The sequence below is a fragment of the Balaenoptera ricei genome, chromosome 14 (genome assembly GCF_028023285.1).
Source record: "Balaenoptera ricei isolate mBalRic1 chromosome 14, mBalRic1.hap2, whole genome shotgun sequence".
Lineage (NCBI taxonomy): Eukaryota > Metazoa > Chordata > Mammalia > Artiodactyla > Balaenopteridae > Balaenoptera > Balaenoptera ricei.
In genome coordinates this window covers 12,939,438-12,961,342 of record NC_082652.1, presented here as the reverse complement: position 1 = coordinate 12,961,342, position 21,905 = coordinate 12,939,438, and the positions used below count along the sequence as shown (strand labels likewise).

Here is a 21,905-nt window from a genome sequence, read left to right as displayed (position 1 = left end):
TAAATGTTAGACTGTTCAGGTGTTAAATAAATCTGTACAATTTAAAAGTGCCTATTATTTACTTAGCATAATTATCATTTAAGTAAATTTTCCTAAAATATCTATAGCTCTAGGATTATATTGCCACACTTTCTGACAGGATTTCAATTCCCATTTTTTAATGTGAAAAAGTATTTTAAGAAGAAAAGGAATTATAAATAAAATCATCTATGTAACATGAAAACCATTATTGAGAAAAACCTCATTGAATTCAAAAGCAGAAAATCATACTTGCCATTGCAACTCAATCTAAATAATATAGGCATGCCTGCTATAGGTAAAACATCCTCTGCACCTCCCCTAACACTGAATATTAAGGCAGACCATGAGAAATTAAAATCCTGAACACATATGAGTGCTAATCTTCGCCTGTGGAAGAAGCTGCTGAAGGAACATGTATGGGACACTGGATGACTTCCTAGGCAGTCTCAAATGAGTAAAGCAACGCTAAGTGGGAAAAGGTAAGTACTTTGGTCTCACAGACCAAACTTTCTGTTAAAACCTTAAGAAATTATCTCAATTTATTTATCCCAAGGCTCTTCTTTTTAATTACTTCAGTCTAGCCAAAAATGAACCTCAGGAGGATATCTAACGTTTGCTAGACAGACACAGACAGGGCACAACTTACAATTCTATTCCTCCTCTTATGATAATTTGCTTTGATCCCCAGAAAGCAAAAATGCCACCCCCACTTAATCTGTCCCAATATCTAGTCTTACCAATCAATGGGCCACTAAATCTACCTCCACTGAAACTGTACTGAAACAAAGCACACTGAAGCACTAGACAAAGAACCTGGGAGGCAACCGTACAAGCAAGGCTGGAACTCTTGGCACACATGCATAATGTATACATGCCAACAGAGTTGGCGCTTGAACTGCCCACCCCGCAGAGTTGAAAATCCACATGTAACTTTACAGTCAGCCCTCCTTATCCACGAACTCAATCAACTGCAGATCGCATAGTACTGTAGTATTTATTTATTGAAATAAACCCGAGTATAAATGGACCCATGCAGTTTAAACCCATGTTGTTCAAGGGTCAACTGTATATCCAAAAGTAGAGTTCTTCCCAGGATTTTTGCTCATCACCCGTAAGACCCCTATCAGAAGGCACTAAATTGCTGACTTAAGCAACAATTTAGAGCAGAAAGCAGAACTAAGAGAAGAGAGAAGAAAAGACACTGACCAAAGAAGTATACTTTAAAATTTATAAGACTTTCTGGGGTGGCTGACTAAACTGTCTCTAAAAGAAATTCCATAGGAAAAGGACCAAAAAAATATTACAGACAATGGCATCAATATCTGATTCATTTCAAGGGGGCTTATTTTGAAAAAGGCTTCTCATTTGGGCAGATGTGTACCTGTTCTGGTGTGACTAGCTCAAAATCAGTTTCATAACTGTGAAGTGTACAACCGAAGGAGGTGACATTTGACCTACTTCAAACAACCATTAAAGGAAAATAAAAACAAAAATGGTTAATAGTAACAAGCACATCAAGTAAAATGCACATTTTTTAGCTAAAAAATTTTTTAAATGTTTATTCAGGCTCAAGCTCAATATCTTTAATCTGTGAATTTAACAAGCACTCAAGCTACAACTGAGATTGTCCACACTTATTCATTTCTTATATGCTCACACCTTATTTCTCACAGGTGTCTTGCTCTTTTCCAGTGCTAACCCCATCACCTGGGTTCCTAATACCATTTCCAGCCAGATTGTTTCATCAATTATCAACTTTTCTTATATCTTTCATCTTTCTTTCCATCTCTCCACTACTATTGCTACTAATGTATAAACACAAATGAGGCTCTTGCCTTCTGAAAAATTTCCTTCATCTACCTTTCAATCTCTTACCTTCCCCACTCCCACATGACTGCTTGCCTCACATCAACCTCCTTCAACTGAAAAGTGTACCATTCATTCATTCTGCAAGCCACTGTAATCCAGATTCTACCCTCAACAGTCATATGTAATGATTTCAACTAAGTACCAAGCTGCCCAAACAGCAAACTTCCTCATCTTTCACTCCTAACCTCTCCCCTTCAAGGTCCACCACAGTTGTCTTTGAAAATTATGATTATTATTTTTTTTTAATTTTTAAGTCAGATAAAGCAAATTATATTGCCTACTGAAAGCACATTAACATATATATTCATGACTTAAATGTCTAGGCTTCATGAGAAGTAATTCTGGATCAAAATCTAATTTGTTTTAAATGAACGAAATATTTTAAATGATAGGTTACACAGTTCAACAATTCCAATTTGTCTATGTAAGAGAGCAATCCTAGAAGAGCTTTTAAACATATTAGTAAATATAATACCATTTAACACACTTGTTTTTCCTCAATTCATTTCTCATAATAGTTTCTATATTGCCTTGGATTATCTCCCGCTTTTAGTTTCATATCTCATCTGCTCATTTAAGATTCACATCTGTCCAGTTTCTGAAATATTTGTCACTTTAGTCATTAGCATTTTGTGTAATATAGCACTGTTTTTTTTAAAGTTCAGAACCGAATTATTTTAGAAAACTGATTATTTTAACATCACCATTTCTTAACCTAAATCAGCCTGCCCACACTTGAAATTTTCCACCTAACAAAAACCAGATTTCAATAAGTTTCTGTACTGTTTTTTAAAAGGAAACCAAGAAGCAAGACCATAAATTACAAGTGCTCTCCTATATACCACTTCAGGAAATATTCTCAAGGACAGACCCAGAGCTGTCAACTGAGCTTCCAAAGAATATCCTTTGCATTCCCCTCTAGCAAGCCATATCCATCCATTCCTTCAAGATCCAGTTTAAAACTCCTCTTCTGAGTTTTTCTGGCTGAGTTACTATGCTATCTGTCCATGCTGCTTTCCCTCTGCACTTACCATCTACAATCTTAAAAACTAAATAGTATATGTAGGTCTTTATCCTACATATCAGACCCTTAGCCCTTTTGTAAGCCCAAGCCCGATTTCAATCATTTCTCATGTATGTACATGACTGGAAAATGAATATATATTGTCCTAAATTTCTCAAGCATAACATACAAAAAATTAATGCCTAAATACTAATTTATTGGTTACACCATCCAGTCTCACCCCCAATTCCCTTTTCACTTCACTGAGGCTCGTTAAGTCCTCATTTACCACACAAAATAGCAAGTAGAAAGTTTTTCTCTAGGGGTGAGTGAAAGAGGAAAGGGAAGAGCTAAAGGGCAAAGAAATACAAAATCTTTTCCTGATGACATCACAGAACCTATCACTATTCCCTACATTTTAATAAAAGTATATCAGTAAAGAGGAAGCAGCAGAGCAGCGGATACCTTCAGGTAGGGATGGGAAAATCGGCTTCAATCCTTGCTCCAAAATTGCTGTTCTTCCCATTGGGAAGGAACCGCCCTCACCTCTCAACACCCTCTTCAAGCCTCTCTTTCAGACAGCAGTCCTCTCCTAGGCCTTGAAGTGGGCCTAGAGTCTGGGTCATCCTCACTCCCACTGCCTGCAGCATCTAAGACGGGTTTTAGGGAGTGCCTACTCTGATTGCCAGCAAACTACTCAGAGGAAAGGTACTCCTAATATCCTAAGCTTTCCCATAAAAATGCTCCCATAAATAGCATTCAAGTTCTATAACACAAGTAATTAAGCACAATACAATAGGCAAACCATCATTTGTAGCAACAGAATTAAGGGTAGGTTTTTATGTGAAAGCAAACTTACATACAAATTAACTTTTTCTGATATTTAGAATGCTGAAACCCACCTACATGTAAAATTCTACACTTTGGATAAAAACTTAGGACACTATTCATATTCGACATGACTAAGACAAAAACTACAGATGGGGGAGGGACCTTCCTTCCTTCAACAAAGTCTAAACAATATTTTTAGATGTTGCCACATTATTAAATGGAAAATAGAAACTGGCTGGTAGCTGAGGATATATACTTTGTTCAAAACAAAGTAAGGGTTGTGACATGTGTGTCAAACTAAAACATGATTTAGTCTTTAAAAAGAAAAAGATATTTATTAAGTACTATTTCTGACATTCCCTGAGACAACTCTCAAAATGTTAATAGCACTGCTATTTAAAGTTCAAAGAGCACTCCAGAGCTGCCAAGGAATTAATAGCTTAAACTACTAAATAAGAGCCACGGTTCAATCTCCAGTCTCAGCCAGTCAGAGCTCAGGGCTGGTACAGCAGAATCACCTAGCTTATTAAAGACACCACACAACTGAGAATCGTATAAACAAGTGAAAAGTTGTTAACATCTAAAGATGGCTTATTTACGAAGAAAAACAGAAGAACAATTTAATCTTCTGCTCACGCCAAAAAAGCACAAATACAATATAGCTGCCATACTTAAAATAAGTAATTTTGCCATTCCAACTTCCTGGTTAACTGCCTAGGGCTACTCTATAATTTCAGTTGTAATTTGCCAGAAGTCTCTTCCTATTAACAAACATTATCTAGTCATCCAAAATACTTTTCTTAAAAGATACTCAAAATGATTTTTCACACCTCCTGACCTCCATATTTCCTTCAAGTTTATAGGAGGAACTGAGGCACAAAACCATTATGCAAGCAAGGAGATCTAGTCACTAGTAGAAAAAAAAAAAAAGTTTGAATACCACTCAACTTTCCCTATTACCAACCGGTTTACTACCCATTTTACTGAGCTCATGCAAAGTAATCTTATAACTGAAGGTTGACCAAAAGCCCTCTTATATGGCTTAGAGAATGGAAATGAAGGAATTCTGGATCAAGCCCCAAACAAAATCTCCAACAGGTTCCAAAATCTATAGGTTGCCTACCACATTAGACAAAACCTAAATACTAACTGAATTCCTATTCCTTTGAGGTATAAGCGTGTCTCCCTTGATCAGCTGGAATTCTTAATAAAGATTTTCTAGAACTCATCTAAAATATTACCAAGCCACAGTACATACAGCCTAGATAATGTATATTCAGAACACAGAGCTAAACAGCTAAATAAATGTTTAAAATAATAATAAATAACATACTGTGATCAGGACCTAAATGGGCAATGAGAAATCCCTTAGGGAACAAGGTGGTGAAGATAATAGTTGTCCAGTCATTCGTTCATTTAACAAAGAGTTAATTAGCACTTAACTGTGAAGAGAATGGAAAGATGACTTAGGGTCATAGCCCTACAGAAGCTCATATGATTATCAGAGGTAGACAGAAGGAGGTACACGGAAGGAACAAGAGTCACAAGTTCTATCTGTGGGAGTCTAGGAAATCTTCACAGAGGAGGTGACATTTGACCTCCTTAAAAGATGAGTAGGATTATGCCAGACATATACACGTGCAAAAAAACTAGGAGCTGGTTCCTGAGTTGGATATATGTATGTTCTTCCTTATTTCTCTTTAGGACATTAACATTCAATCATGAGAATTACCAACACAAAATGTTTTTTCACACCAATTATACTTTTGAATACCTTATTACCTCTCAAATTAAGCGCTGATGGACAGTGGAACTATATGAGGAAGCTTTAATGTGTCTTAGGCAAAAATACTTCCTCAGAAATGTATCAATGATCTTGGGGGGGAGGGGGACCACAGTTTTCATGCAATTTAATACCTTTTACATGATCAATCTTTAAAATTTCCACTCAATATCATAAAGAATTCTATGCACAATTACATATTTTATTTGAAACGAATCACTTCCTCAAATTTAATTTTAATATCAAATGTCTTAAATATATCCAATTAATGTGGTGACTTAATACAAATTAAGAATTAATTATTACAGTAAAGAAATCTAGTCAAGACTGAGAAAAAATATTTACCTGCAAACCTACCTAATTCTCTTTATCTTCCCCTTTTCATTTTTTTAAGTTACAAATCTAAACAATGTAAAATAAAGGCACAAATGAAATTTTAAAATAATCAAGTCAGGAGGTTCCTTTAACAGTAATGGAATTTCACTGTACTGGAAAAAGTACAAAATGCAGAAAGCTGTCAACCAGGGCTCTGTGCTGTTTCACAGTAGTAGAAATACGGTTTTAATAAGTTTCTACCACAATTCATCTGGAATGAGAAAATAAACACTCAGAAATATACATAATAAACTATAGAGTATGAAAATGCCAGTGACATAAACATTCTCACTTGGACACCATTGATTCTTCTAATTCTCACCTAGAAATTAACGGAAAAACTTCATCTTTCTTGACTAGAATCCAAATGCACTCTAAAAGACATTTTATCAGCTTAAAAAAGGAAAGCAACTCTACTCCAACAAACATAACTAAAACATGCTAATATAAATGCAAGTAAAACAGAAGTTCCTAAAAGAAGACTATGATAGCCAATTTATGAGGACAGAATCCAACGATTTCAAAAATTAAGTAACAAAACACTGTAGTAGGATGGGGAGCTACCTCTGAAATAAACACCAACCATAACATTTTAAATGCATTTAAAACTATTTTTGTATCAGCTAAAGCAAAGATAGAAAACTATACTGATGTACATAAGTGACTTTATACTAAACAAAAATTGGGCAAGCATATATATATTTCATTCATGCAAATGAACGTGAATTTACAATTCCTCATTTATGTTAATATTTACCAAGATTAATGGAAAATCATCTCCCCTATGTAATGAAGTGAATTCCCCCAACAGAACAAAGCTAACACCTTCAAATCTTTCGAATAAACAATGAAAGCTTATACTATAAAAGGAAATTATCTGAACAGGATCAGAAAGTTGTTAAATGATTCAAGTGGGAAGAAAAGTCTGAAATTCCAACACACACTACAAATATTGATTCATTGACTCCAAATCTCTAAGCAAGTCCTATGAAATAAATGTGAGTGCAAATTTTTTTTTTTTAACTATTCCCACAGCACATTTTTAGGCTATCTACCTAATTACCTCACTTTGCAATGCATCAAATGTAATTTCTCGAAATAGCAATGTTTATACAATGACAAAATAGGAATTCTGGTGGCTACAACACACACGGTTTGTAAAGCAGATTAGCACACAATACATTTTAAATAAGTGACACTAAAAGAAATGTCACAGAAATCCTTTTTCTCCATTTCTAATAAACGGCTGCAATGCACAGCTCAGTAACAATACCTAATATTCAACCATATTACTAATTCTTATAAACTTTTGTCTAATCTCTCTCACTAGCTAACTTCTGTGAAATTAATACATCACCCTCTTTCAGAAAAAACAACAACAAATCAGTACCTTCTACTACTATTTCAGAGGAGGAGATTATTATTTTCTTCTACTGAAAATAAGTGAAACCATTCAGAAAAATATCTAGCCTGCGAATTCCCTGGCAGTCCAGTGGTAAGGACTCTCTGCCAGGGCACGGGTTCGACCCCTGTTCAGGGAACTAAGATCCCGCAAGCCAGGCGGCATGGCCAAAAAAAAGAAAAATATCTAATCTACCTTTGAATCAAACTTTGAGGAAGAGCTGAATTAACTGTTCATTAAAAAAAAATCCACATAAACAATCTTATTACTATTTACACTGAATTTCACCTCAATTTTAAATAATTTAACAAATATAACTATAGAATATGCCTATCTTTTGCAAATATATGATAAAGAGAATATAATATAAACTGGTGACAGTATCTTTCTTATTAATCTCAAGAGCAGAGGAGACCTTTGAAAGTGTTTGATGAATACAATTAACTCACAATTAACTAGGCTAAATTAGCCAGTGAACAAAAAAGATGAATCAATCTTTCCAAACCTAATTAATATAATCCACTACTATAACTTAATGTTAATTAAAAGAATGCCTTAAGAGATTTTTTTCTCCAAATACCTAACACAATCATGGAAAAAAAATGCCAAAATATTCCAAAGAAAGTGCTAAACTACATAAGCACCTGGCATAAACTCAACACTCATTGTCCTAAGGCACCCCTCCCCTGCCTTTATTCTCACAAAGAAACAGCCCCAACCTAACTTCCTCTCAATGAGCACTTCAAGCAATAACACAGACATATTTTGCAGCATACAAGTCTTAGGTACATTATTTTCTCTTTAAAATTATGAACTCATCACACGTACAAATGGCTCTTTAAAACGGTCCAGTAAACTGCTACACTATGCCTTAAATTGCTGTCTATTATGTACTTAAAAATATTTACTAGCAATTGGAGGTTAATATGGCAATTATTACTGGGTAGCTATTATTGCTATTAAAAATATATAAATACTGCAACACCATGTGCTACTAACAACAAAACACTGAACAGAAAACATACATTAGCAAATTATAAACATTTTCATTAAACAAAATGAACCATCATGAAAAAAAGATGCTTTACGTGTAAATACTAAAATTGGAAATTGGGATGAAAAAATACCCTGTATATTTACTGGCACTTGAGAAGATTAATCATTCCTTCTTCCTCATTTTCAATTGATAGTCCTCCCCATCTGGTTCTAACTCAAAAGAATAGATCTCAAAGTTTCTATATTTACAACTATCTTCCTTCTCTGCAAAAAATATAATAAATCTCCTCAGAAAAAAGAAAGCAGGTCAACAACAGATTACCTTAAAATCTTCAAATATAGAATGAGTGGTCCTTAATAGGAATTATGTACTAATGTGTGTTTCAATTGAGGAAGGAAGAATGATACCATCCCCCAACTACCCCATAGCCCAGAAGATGCTAAGCAAATAAAACAACATGAATGTGGAGCACACACAACTAAGAATTAGACTGCTGTGTGTCAAAGAATATATACTTAAATCTAGTTAAAGGACACAAAATCACTTTTCTCCATATCACCTCGACTGAGAAACAAAAGTAAAGAAACAAAACTAAAGATATACGTACATCTGGAAATTATAATATGTCTTTCCACAAGGGTGAGTTGACATACCATAGGGTGCACTGGTACACTTTCCAAAAGGGCAGATTTAACACACTTAACGGAATTATAACTGTGTGAATATATAACAAGAGTCTCCCGGAAATGTGATGGACAGCATGAGAAAACAGTTTTGAGTCACAAAGGCACAGCCAGGCATGCATTTAATGCAGTAGCTACAAATTTCACAACTGTAAGAATAAGAAACACATACAATGACCCATATCATATATACACAATGGCATCTTTCACATGTTAGGAAAAGGGGGCAGGGGGTGACAAAGAATTTAGGAAATGTGATGCCATGCAGCAGAAATATCAGAAAGCAAAATAAGTAAAGGACTGACAAAAACCTTAAGGCATCTGACTGCACAAATCAACTTTTGCTAAGCCATATGAACACCTCAAGGTAACAGAAAGTGGGTGGGTCATTACTGTGTTACAGAACTTTATAATCTCTAGCTTACATTTCAATCTACATTAATATGAGTATCTAGGTAAATTCTCTATAAGCAATACTTTTCTCTGCTCAAAAAAACTGCAGGCCAAAAAGAAAAATACATGCCATTATAAAGCACCAAGGGTTCTTATAATACATGCTTTATTTTGAACGGGTAATGATTTTATCTCCTTTGGAATTATTCTATACAATGTACTTCAGGCAACATATTTTTGATATTCCAGGTTGCTACTATATCTAATTTACAAGAAAATGCTCAATTTGGAATGAGAAAAATTTACAATATCAGCAGTTCTTTAACCCATTCGTAATTTTTTTAATTAGCACCAATCCACCCTCCACCTAAAAGAGAATGTAGACATTCTATAGTCCTTTAAAAAAATCAACCCATGCATTTCTGCATTTCAAAGTTGCTACCTAAAGAGCAATTCTGTTTAAAAAAAAAAAAAAAGTATATTCAAAAATCAATTCCTGGTTTAAAGAGGTTTAGGAGAGAAATACCCAAAGCACAAACCTTTAGTCAGTCATAAAGCACAGAGTCCGCTCCCACAAATTGTTTCTACAAAAGAATCTTAAACATCTTTATCTCTATCAACATTATCATCCTTACTTAAGCTTTAAAAAAAAAAAAAAAGAAAGAAAAAGAAAAAAGGTAGAAGAAATGATATATACTAAAGACTGGCTACACATGGATTTTCATTTGTCTACAAAACATACTGTATATAAATTAGCCACATATATACAAGCCATTACCAGTCAGCATGATATATGGTAACTTGGGGGATCTCTCCTCACTAATATTGGTCTACTTGGTTATTTTAATTCCCTGATAAAGTGTCAACGTGGTCACCAGCCGCCAAACAAAAACCTTTTAAATACCCCTTAATCAATATGTTTGCTAATCTATGGAAGTCCCTGAATCTGACTAATACTAAATGATAGACTGAGAGAAGAAAACAGGAGACAAAATGAGTTTTATTCCCATATATCAAAAGATCTAGGGAAAATTATCACAGTACGGAGAGTAAGAATCGCAACTTATAATTGAATTTTAAGATTAAATATCCGAATAAAAATGTTGGAAAAAAAAAATGACCTGATCCTTGTACACAAAGCACAGATACTATGTCACTCGGTCTTTGTAGGTAAAAATCACGTTTTGACTTTTTTTATCTGCATAATGAAATATATTTAATAAAATAAAGCTTCCATTTGAAAAGTTGGCAAGAATTTGTATTTCTCCACTAGTCGCAAAGAAAAAAAAAAATCTATGCTACCCATAATTAAATGTAACTAATTACAATTTGAACACTAAATTATTTATCCAGTGTAAACAAGGATTAAGAGGAAATAAAGCTCTATCTACAGCAGAAGTTACAGAAAACATTTCCAAAATGCATGTTCCCCAAAGCCAGTCCCCCCAAAAGGGTACACAACTTAAACTAAGTTGGGTTTTTTCAAGCCTAAATTAAACCGTTCAGCCAATTTTCCAATTATATTCTACGCTTGAAACATAATTGCCCTACATCTGTTTACAAATCTTTGCTCAATATTTAAACAAATTCGTAGTCTCCCGGGCACATAGCTCTACATACAGTAACTCATGCACAAAGCACATATTTAAAGACCACGCACTGCAATTATTAGCCTAAACGCCAGGTTTAACAACGTGAATGTTTTCAGAGCTAGGTAATACGACCCAATAAAAAGCAAAGATGGCATTTACCACCAAATGTCACTGCCACCGCCAGGAAAGAGTTGCTGGAGCCCTATGCATTTTTAATTTCGATGAACCTAGACGGCGTCGTCGGGTGCCAGGCTTCCAGAAGAACAATTGACACCCTAACTGCTTCAAGATTAAGGCAGGCGATTCAAATCCGAAGGAAAAGTTGTCAATTATCAGAGAGACAGCGCGAGAGAGGCGAAGGCAGATAAAAGCGATGTTATCAAACCGCCCAGCTTGTTGCTTTTGTGTGTGTGTGTGGATTCGTTGTTAGGAGAGAGAAAACAGTTTTTAAAAGACACAGGAGGAGAGAAAGAAGAAAAAGCTTTCTCCACCTTCCGTCGGCTCGGTGCAATGGCTTTACGGCTCTCCAGCGTAGTAAGCCCCGAGAGGCAGACGGCTGTCGATGTTTACAATCCCGGGAGCTTCGGGTGCAAGAGTCCTTTACTGACACAATCGCATTCAATCAACTGTTTTCGGGCGAAATTGCAGGTGTCATTATGGAATTTTTTTAAAATTCAAAAGGCGGGCGGGCGGGCAGCCGATCCGACACAAGGGGGGAAAAGCTGCTTATCGCAGGCGCGGGCATCGCAAGGCAAAGCCTTCCACATTTAGGGAAGAAAAGGGGGGAAATGGGAGGGGAAGGGGAGTGCGATTGCAACAGAGGGTGGGCGTTCGAAGTGCGACCCAGAATCCGCAGCTTTGAGACTTCCACATGCAAATTCCACGCCGAGCGCCGCGCTCACAAATGATTTTTAAAGAGCCAAATAAACACTGGATGGGATCCAAGGCGAGGGAGAGACGATCCAAAAGGGGGAGAATCGGCGAGAGGCGAACGGCGGGGAGAGGCGAGGGAGGGGCGAAGTCCCGGCGGCGGGAGGAGAAAGTTGGTCGGCGGCGGAGGTCGGCGGCAGAGGTCGGGGACCCCCCCCCCGACACAACCCCCTCCCCGCAGCCCGACTACTCACCAGCGAGAAGAGGTTGGAGTGACAATCCTCCAGGCTCGCCCCGTTCGCCACCCAGTTCGCTGCCGCAGTCATGATCCTCCGCGAGCCCGGCCGCCAGAGCGGGGCATGTCGGAGCGAGGCGTCCGAGGCGAGGCCGGGCCGGGCGGCGGCGCCTCGCCGGGGAGCGCGGGGCGGCCGGGCCGCCGCCGCCGCCGGTGGAGGGCGCGAGGGCCGGCGGGCGGGCGGGAGGCGCCGCGGCGACGCCGCGCTGGGGGCGGCGGGCCCGGGCCGGCGGGGGGGTCCGCGGCGACCGCGCGGCTCCTTCCTGCTCGGGCGGCGGCGGCGGCGGCTCCCGCGGCTCCAGCGGCGGCGGGGGGCGCTGTCCGCGCGGCCCGGCGCCCTCCCCGCCTCTCAGGGCCGCCGCTGCCTCCCGGGCCGGCGCTGCGGGCCGGCCGCCGCCTCCGCCTTCCCTGTTCCTCAGCCGCCGCCGCCGCCGCCTTGTTTATCTCCAGCCACCGACTCCCCCTCGGCCCCCGCCGGCGCGTGAGGGGAGGCGAGCCCCGGAGTCGCCGCCGCCGCCTCGGAGCCGCCGCCGCCGCGGAGCGCGAACTCGCGAAGGGGGGGGTGCGGACGAAGCCAGCGGGCGACCCCGGCAGCCGAGCGACGTCCCCTCCTTCCTCTTCCTCCCCCACCCCCCCCTCCTCCCCAGTCAGCCTCGCTTCTCCTCCCTCCCGGGGCTCTCTCGCTCTGACAGCAATGGCGGCCGCCGACCGCGGCTCGGCCCGCCATTGGCTGGCGCTGCGTCACGTGACGGGCGCCGGCCGCGCGGGTGGGGGGGACGAAGGGGGCGGGGGAGGGGCCGAAGCGGCGGCCGCCGCGGCTCGCGGGAGGCGCTGCTGAGCCAAGTGGGGCCGGATTCTCCGGCCGAGAGAGGGAGGGAGACGGAGACCGAGACGAAGAGGGAGAGAAAGAAGTGCAGGCGGCGCGGCTCTGGGGCGGGCGCGCGGGCAGCGGCCGGGCCGGCGGCCCCGCGCCCCGCCCCCTCGGGTGCACAGACCTCCGCTGGGCGCGACTGCGAGCCCCGGGAATGCCCGTGGAGGTGGCTGCGGAGGGCTCGGGGCCCCTTGCCTGTGCCCCGGACCGCCCCGGCCGGCTGGGTGGCAAGGGCTCGCCGTGGGCCAAGCAGAAGATCCAAGTGCTTCGGGGGTGTCTCCTCGAGGTCTCACTCCGTCCTCCGCGTTTTGCAGATGAGAAAACTGAAGCACAAAGAGATTAAGTCACTTGCCCGAGGTTGCACAGCTGGGAAGAGGAGGAGGTGGGATTCGAACCCTGCACCCAGGCACAGCGCAGCTAAGGTCTTGCGTTAAGGTTTATAAGCCTCACCCAGGGAGCGCTTACTGTGAATACAGAAATGCCTTTCGAGCCCTTACTCCTAAGCACTGTGTGTATGCATTCATTCTTTGCATAAATGCTTCCTGATCTCTTGCTTTGTGCCAGAATATATATATATATATATATATATATATATATATATATATATATATATATATATATATATATATATTTTTTTTTTTTTTTTTTTTTTTTTTTTTTTTTAAACTACCAGACACTGTACTAGGGCTGGTTGGGAGCAGACCTTCCCTCCTGGCTCCATTCAGTCAATAACCAACATTTCTTGAGCATACGGCATGGGAGTCCGAAGGAATGCCAGTATAAGGAGGCTCTTTCCCAGCCTTCAAGGCATGTGCTCCCTGGAAAGGTGGGGAGGAGATAACTTCATTAATAAGCCCCCAAACGTGGAAGAGCCATGTAGATTGGATTAAAAAAAAGGAAGAGTGGGAAAACAGCAGAAAGATGGAGTGTAATAAAAGGAAAGAAGTCTTAGACATGCGAATTGAGATTTGGAACTACCACAAGTAACTGCTAAAGCAAAACCCAGGAGCAGCATGTTATAAAGTGTAGTATTATCATGGCTGACACTATGTTATAACCCACCGACACTGTTATAACGAATGTACCTACGTTATTTCACATAGTCCTCAGAACAGCCACATAAAGAAGATACTGTTATTATCCTTAGACTGTAAGTCAAGGCTCAGAAGTGCAGTGACACCTCCAAACTCTCCAGTTAGTGAGTGGCTCAAACCCAGGTGTATGTGGCTCAGAGCCCAAACCTGAATCCAGAAGGCTCTGTGAGCAGAGGCCTGTAGATGACTTTGGCACCCCCTGTTGTGTTACCTTGACCACCATGGTTCAACTCTCTGACCCTCATTTCTCAATCTGTCAAAAAGGGGTCCCAATTGCTGACCCACTGACCTCAGGCCAATTTTGTGCATTTCTATTAAGATTTATTGATGAAAATGTTTAGGAAAAAACAGTCAAACCACTTTATCAACATGCATGGTGTTACTTCGGCCTGAGCAATCAGACAGTGTGATGGTCCATCATATCCAGGTGTGTTTATATCCCAGGATATCATCTTACACACCTGGTCACCAAATTCTCATTCTTCAGTAAGTTTTTTAAAAGTCTCCCAAAGCAACCTAATATTAGAAAAATGAGAACAGGACATGGACAGTTTACAGAGTAGGAAAGACATATGGCTTTCAAATATATAAAAAGATGTTCAACCTCACTTGTTGCAATGGACGGAATGTTGGTGTCCCCCTAAAATTAATACGCTGTAACTTTCCCATTGTGATGGTATTTGGAGATAGAGCCTTTGGCAGGTAATTAGGTCACAAGGGTATAGCCTTCATGATTGGATTAGTGCCCTTGTATGAAGAGACAGGAAAGATTTCCAGCCTTCAAACACTCTCCCTCCCTCCCTCCTAACCTCCCTCCATCTCACTCTCTCCCCACCTTGCCCCACCCCCCAACCCCCCTGCCCTGTGAAGACAGAACCAGGAAAAGGGTTCTTACCAGGAACCATATTGGCTGGCACCTTGATCTTAGACTTCCCAACCTCCAGAACTGTGAAGAATAAATTTCTCTTGTTTAAGCCACCCGGTCTATGGTAACTTGTTAGAGCAGCCCAACAAGCAGACTAAGACACTCATCATAAGAAAAACAGCAATTAAAACCATAATAAGGGACTTCCTTGACGGTCCAGTCATTAAGACTCTGAGCTTCCACTGCAGGGGGCGTGGGTTCAATCCCTGGTTGGGGAACTAAGATCCCGCATGCCATGTGGTGCAGCCAAAAAACAAAAAAAAAGCATAATAAATATTGACAATATTTTAAAAGCTTAGGCAACTGTGAAGGGAAGCAGAACTCTGTCAGTGGGAATATAAATTAGCACCACAGCTTTGGGTGTCAATTTGGAAAATATCAAAATTTATAATGGACATTCCCTTTGACCGAGCAATTCTACTTCTAGGAGGTTATCCTACAGAGATATTTGCACAGATGTATAAAGACCTGTAGTGCAAGGACGTGAACTATAGTACTGCTTGTAGAAATCAACTTACATGCCCGTTTTTTGAGGAGTAGTTAACAGTATAATTTAATCCCATGCAGCCATTAAAAATAATGAGTTAGCACTATGTGTACTGAGAGTGCTAACTATCATTAGCACAAAAAGAGATTATTAATTGAGATATCCACGGAAGGTTGCACCAGAGACAATGGTAATATCAGTTGCCTCTGGGGATACAGAGTCACAGTGGGAAGAGAAATTACTTTTCACTGTACTCTTTACATTTTTTTAGCCAAATGTATATATTACCTATTCAATACAATAAGTTTTAAACAACACAAATCAATCAATAAAATTGAAAACAGAATAATCAATCAAAAAAGCAAATAAACAATGCAAAAGGGATAAAAACTTCATCTGGGGAGATTTCCTTGACTGTCAAAGCCAAGGCCCTGGAGTAGAAGAGAAAAGGTCAGAAGTGCAGTGTGCAATTGCCCTGGCAACATAAGTACAGAATGAGGACCCAAGGGAACCAGGTTCTAGTCTCAGATGTGCCACTGAGCGGCCCTGTTATCTTAGACGAGCCTCCCAACTGTTCTGGGCCTCAGTCTCCTCCTGTGTGAAAAGGCAACCTGGGTGATCCTCCATGCTAGGTCATTTCTAGCAAAGAAACCCTTGACTCTGCACTGTGGAGATGACTGATAAATATCTGCAGAGTCTTTAATAGAGAAAGCAATGGGAGGTGATGGAGAGCCTCAGGAGATAAGATCAAAACCAACCCAAACCCATACTGGTGACTAGGAAGCAGCAAGACACCAGGTACTTCTGAGTCCAGTTCCCCATGTGGGGGGCTCGTCAGAAGCATCCTTGTTCATGACCAAGTTTCCCCATTTGTGAAAACGCCTAACTGCCCAGGCAGGAAATAGACCGTGCCCCTCTGCACAAGTCTCAGGTCTTATTCAGAGAATGACAGTTTAGTTCCCTTTCATGGTTACCAAATGTAATGGCAGAGAGAAAATGGAAGCAAAAATATAACCAGAGGAGGAACCACCCTGTTAGAAAGACCACAGGAAGTCGCCACAGCTGCAGGGTGGGAGTATTTTGTAGGAGTTAAGAATACAGCTTCAGAGTAAGACAGACCTGGGTTCCCATCTCTGCTCTGTGGTGCACTAGCTGTGCAGCCTTGAGCAGGTCACTTAAGCCCTGTGACCCCCATTTCTCCCGGTGGGTTGACCTCCCAGAGTGACCGCACAGGGCGAGGTCTTAGCACATTGCACAGCCCCATCGGCAGTGATCAATAAATTATAACAAGCACAGTCACTTGGCCATCCTCGAACAATGGAAAGTGGCACCCAATCACATCACCTGGGGTTTTTTTCCCTTTAACCTCAGCTTTATTAGATTTATCTTATTGTAAATAACAAAAGTTACAAAATGCTAGCTGTAACAAGTTAAACAACACAGGAGTATGCCAAGGAAAAAGGAACACTCTTTTCTCTACCACTGAGTTAACCAAACTCAACCAAATTGTTATGAATCCTTACTCTGCTTCCTACAAGCTCATACCAAATCATGCAATGTAAACACACACTCGTAAGGGAATTTTTTTTTTTTACTTTTTATGAAAAAGGGATCATGTCACATATATTACTTTGCAAGCTGCTTTTTTTTTCACTTAATTTATCACAAATATACTTCTAGGCCTATATATCTAGATCCAACTCCATCTTTTATTCGTTGTATAGTGTTTCATAGAACACCTGTGCCATAATTTATCCAATTATTCCCCTATTTCTGAACCTTCGGGTGGTTTCCAGTTTTTTCCTACTATAAATAAGGGTTCAGTAAATATCCTTATCCATATATCCTTATGTACTGACACTTTTATTTCTGTAGAATAAAGTCCCCAAAATAGGATTGCTTTTTTATTGTTAATAAATGTGTATTTTTACTGTTAAGAAATACAACCAGAAGTCTGTCCCCAAACATTGTAGCAATTCACACTCCCTCAAGCAATACCGGAAGAGAGGATACTTCCTCACCACCTTGCCAGCATTTGGATGTTGCCAATCTTGTTTTAATTTTTGCCAACCTGATGGTGAAAAATGGTGTCATTGCTGTTTGAATTTGCTTTCCCAAACTCCAGTGAGGTAGATCTTCTCTTAGGTCTCTTGACCATTTGCATTTCCTCTTGAGGTTTTTTTTTTTTGCTATTCAAGTCAGCAGCTGAGAACAAAAAGAGAAACAAAGGCAGTCCCAGTGAGATCAGTCAGGGGTTTGGCACAATGACAAACACTGGTCTTGGGTCCCTCTCACATGGTGTGGACAAGGCCATTCATTCCATAATTCCATAAAGACACTTATAGACGCTTCCACGAAGCAGGCCTATCCTTTTCATTCCTTCATTTTCATAATTCAGTTTTTAAGTTGAGGTTTTACGTTCCCTCTGAGAGAATGGTCTTATACCAGTCAAGCTGTGGTGCCTTGGGCAATAACAGCTCTGCTCATAACCATCAAGGATTTCCTAACTGTTCCAACCCCTCCCCTAAGGCGGTGCAGAGGATGAAGTAAAAACAATAGCAGTTGTTGCTGGCTCAGAGCGCAGCTTGAGGTCTGGCGAAGGGCAAGAACTTTAGGGCTGGAGGACACCTGGTCCAGATCCCAGCCTTGCCACTGACTTTTTTTTTTTTTTTTTTTTTTTAAGTTGTTTCATTTCCCCAACTCAATAGTTTGGGTTATTTTACTTTTTTTTTTTTTTTTAATTTTATTTATTTATTTATTTATTTATGGCTGTGTTGGGTCTTCGTTTCTGCGCGAGCGCTTTCTCTAGTTGCGGCAAGTGGGGGCCACTCTCCATCGCGGTGCGCGGGCCTCTCACTATCGCGGCCTCTCTTGCTGCGGAGCACAGGCTCCAGACGCGCAGGCTCAGCAATTGTGGCTCACGGGCCCAGTTGCTCCGCGGCATGTGGGATCTTCCCAGACCAGGGCTCGAACCCGTGTCCCCTGCATTGGCAGGCAGATTCTCAACCACTGCGCCACCAGGGAAGCCCGCCACTGAATTTTTGACCTCTTGGACGGTGATTTAACCTTTCTGTGCCTCAGTTTCCTCATCCCTAAAGCAGGGTCATTCTTGTATCTGCCTCTTACAGCCAATGTGAGTATTCAATGAGTTAACTGCACACAAAGCACTCAGCACCCACCCAACACATAATAGGTGTTCAATAAATGCCAGTGACTCTTCAGACCCAGAGCTTTTTATAAAATGTAGGCAGAGATGGAACTCCAAGAAACACCACCAAAGAGATCATTTAAGCCATGATTTGAGTTTTTAAAAATCCCAATGAGCTTAAATTAACTGTACTCAGTGGCATTTTACCTACACTTACATACAAAGGACTCTTGCTTCCGGTAGTGCTGATTTTTGAATGAATTTAGCAGCCCACGATAAATTGCTTTCTAATAGCCAATAATAAAGAAGTGTGTGAATGTCCCCTGAAATTTTTCTTTGACTACGCTGCCACTTGACCAAAAACAAGTGACCACATTCATAAATCTTCGGCCTCCACTAAGTTTACATATTGCACGCTCTGGCCGTGGCAGGTGGTGAAATGTATCACATGAAACTAAATTCTGCTCCTCTGGATGGACACACATACACACACACACACTCTCTTGGAATCTGAACGGCCTCACTTACGACAGCCAACTCTGGTTTTAGGGTGAACAAAATCACCTCTAAGAGAAGAGGGTGTTCACGAGGTGGATTCCATAACTTTTCCTCTCCAGGGCTGTGCAAGTGCGAATTCAATGCTCACGAAAGAAACGGCCTGCCCGGGTGGCCCAGAGCCAGACTGTGCACTGGGAGGGGAGATGCCAACTTCTCTGGCAACTGTGCCAGCCTATCTCACCCTTTCTGCTTTCTGTGCTCCTGGCCAGACCCAAGTGTCCAGGGGTTTTGTAAGGAAGAAAAGGTCTTTTCACTGGTGGCCTAAATCAGGGACTTCAGCTGAGGTCTGGATAGGTGAGAAGGCAACTCATGGGGCCACCCCACCCGTGTGATACTGCTCTTTGAGAAGTGACATCCAGGTCCTGGCATATTAGACAAAGGCCACCATCCTCCAGGGACCAGACCAGTTCCCTCCAAACTATCTGGCACTTTAACTTCCCAGCCTGAGAGGACACTTTTCCTGCTCCCTGGCACAGGGGTGCCAGCTCCTTGCTGGCTGGGTCCCTGCCTGGGGGCCAGATCTTGCTTTTCTGCAACAGATCATTTTATTTAAAAGCAAACCTTGGAAAGAGCACACTCCTTTGCTCAGGCAGCACTTTGGAGGCAGGAAAAATGCCACATGTGAAACTTGAGTCATCATTTTCTTGAGGTCTTCACGTGGCCTCAGTGACAGGTTCACTGGGCTCCTCCGGTCACCTGGGTTATAGGTTCTCAGCAAGGATGAGGCAAGCAACTCATATCTCCCGCTTGAGTCTCAGTTTTTCCTTTTTAAAATGGGTTGCCAACCTCTCAGGACGCTGGTGAGTTATAATCCATTGGTGTTTTTTTTAAATTGCGTACACAATTTCTCCATTTTCAAATGTGCTGACTGCAATAGTTGGTTGAGGACGGAAATGGAGTATATCTACAGAGTCACTCTGTTGCTATTGTCGGTACAGATCCCTTCCCCAAGGACATAAATTACATTTCATTCTCTATATATTGTTTACTTTATAGTCTCTTGATCTTACTTTGCTGACTTCTTGTAGATTTTCCGGTAGCTTGGTTCCCACTTAATCACAACAGCTTCTGTAAATGTTAGCGAGCTGTGTTATGGGGATTTGCTACCGGCATTTCACAACGGTTACTGAACATAGAAGCCCCTTCTTTATTCTACCAAAAATACCTCGGTAAATATTCCCCTCACTTAAAAAAAATAATAGACCCTTAAAACGATTTTCCAGTGAGCAGACTTTATTTCATGTTAACCATGCCATAACTCAAACCACACTTTGCGTTGTTCTATATTTGTGGCTTTATGACGAGGTCACTGTTTACACAGCACGTGCACCCCAATGCGCCTGTTCATTATAATCTAATCAGCCACTTCTCAAAATCCCAGCAGAAGACGGGCTTTCTTCTCCCAGGCACTGCCGTGTGGTGCAACCAGAAGGAGGCCAGTAAAGACATGCCACCAACCATATACCCAGTTACACTCCTACTTACTGTACCATCTTTTCAGGAGGGGGCTGTCTTCTGAATGTGCTTACGGAGCTCATTTTATGCCAGGTATCTACTTGTCAGAACTATCTTATGAGGTAGATCCTATCCCTATCCTAGGATCCTATCCTACCTGAAGCTTGGCCACTGCTGCCATCTGTACTAAGATGAGGTTAGAGGGCTCCCCCATGCTTAGACACCCTCTGCCCCTTATTTGGGCTTCCTGTCTTCTTCATAGGCCCACTGTGCCTCCCCACAAATGTTCCACAGGGGTCTGGAGCAATGCAGCTCTGCCACTTACCAGCCATCTGCTCTTGGAGAAGCAGCCTCACCCCTCTGAGCCTCAGTCTTCTCATCCAAAATGTGGGCATAATTATCCTGGCTTCATGGGAACGTTGGTAATAATAATAACAAGCACGGGCATATTTATTGAGCACTTCCCATGTGCCAGGCCCAGGCCCAGGTACTTTAATACCATGAGCTTGTTTAATCCTCCTGTGAGGGAGATACTATTATCATCCCATTTTGCAGATTGGGAAAGTGAAGGCTGAGATGGAAATATCCAGAATGTGCCACCTCCAAGCCTAAGCCACTGGCCCCTCTGTTGCTCCCACCCCAACTATGTTCTCTTTTCCACACAGCAGTCAGAGGGAGCCTAATCAAACCTAAGTCAGATCATGTCGCTCCTCTGCTCTAAACCCTTCCAAGACTCCCACCTCATTCAAGGTAAAAGCCAAACACTCCATCAGCGCCTGCAGGGCCCTGTGTGACTTGGCCTCTTGCTCTCTTGCCAGAGTCCCCCATGCATACTCTGCTGCAGGCCCGTGACCTCCCTGGAGCTCTTCTCACAGACTCAGCCTCAGGGCCCTGGGCCTTGCAGGCCTCTCCTCCCCTTGGCTTAGATGGCCCCCACAGTGGAAAGACCCTCTCGGACCACTGTACCTAAGACAGTGTGCCCCATCCCTCCTTCTTACACCCCTCACTCTGTTTAGTTTTCTCTTAGCATCTAAAATCCCCTGACATATATTCGTTTTTATATATTTTTGCTGTCTCCCCCTCCTCCTATTAGAATATCAGGGTGATAGAATATAAGGTTGTTTTTTTTTTCTCCTCTTTGTTCACTACTGTATCCTCAGTGCCTAGAACATTGTTGGTGTTTAACAAATGTTTGTTAAACGAAGGAATTACAAACTGATACTAAGTAGTAAGTCCTTGGCCAGTGCCTGGCG

At 41.6% G+C, this 21,905-nt stretch overlaps 1 protein-coding gene across 2 annotated transcripts in view; it reads right to left on the bottom strand.

Annotated features, from left to right (window-relative positions):
* Positions 1–12,221, bottom strand: part of MED13L (mediator complex subunit 13L) — a 291,858-nt gene extending 279,637 nt beyond the window's left edge. For both annotated transcript variants that reach the window (XM_059895607.1, XM_059895608.1), the window contains exon 1: positions 12,074–12,221. In XM_059895607.1, coding sequence (XP_059751590.1) covers positions 12,074–12,145 — 72 coding nt within the window. In that variant the 5' untranslated portion in view covers positions 12,146–12,221. The remainder of the gene's footprint in view (positions 1–12,073) is intronic.
* Positions 12,222–21,905: the final 9,684 nt, after the last annotated feature.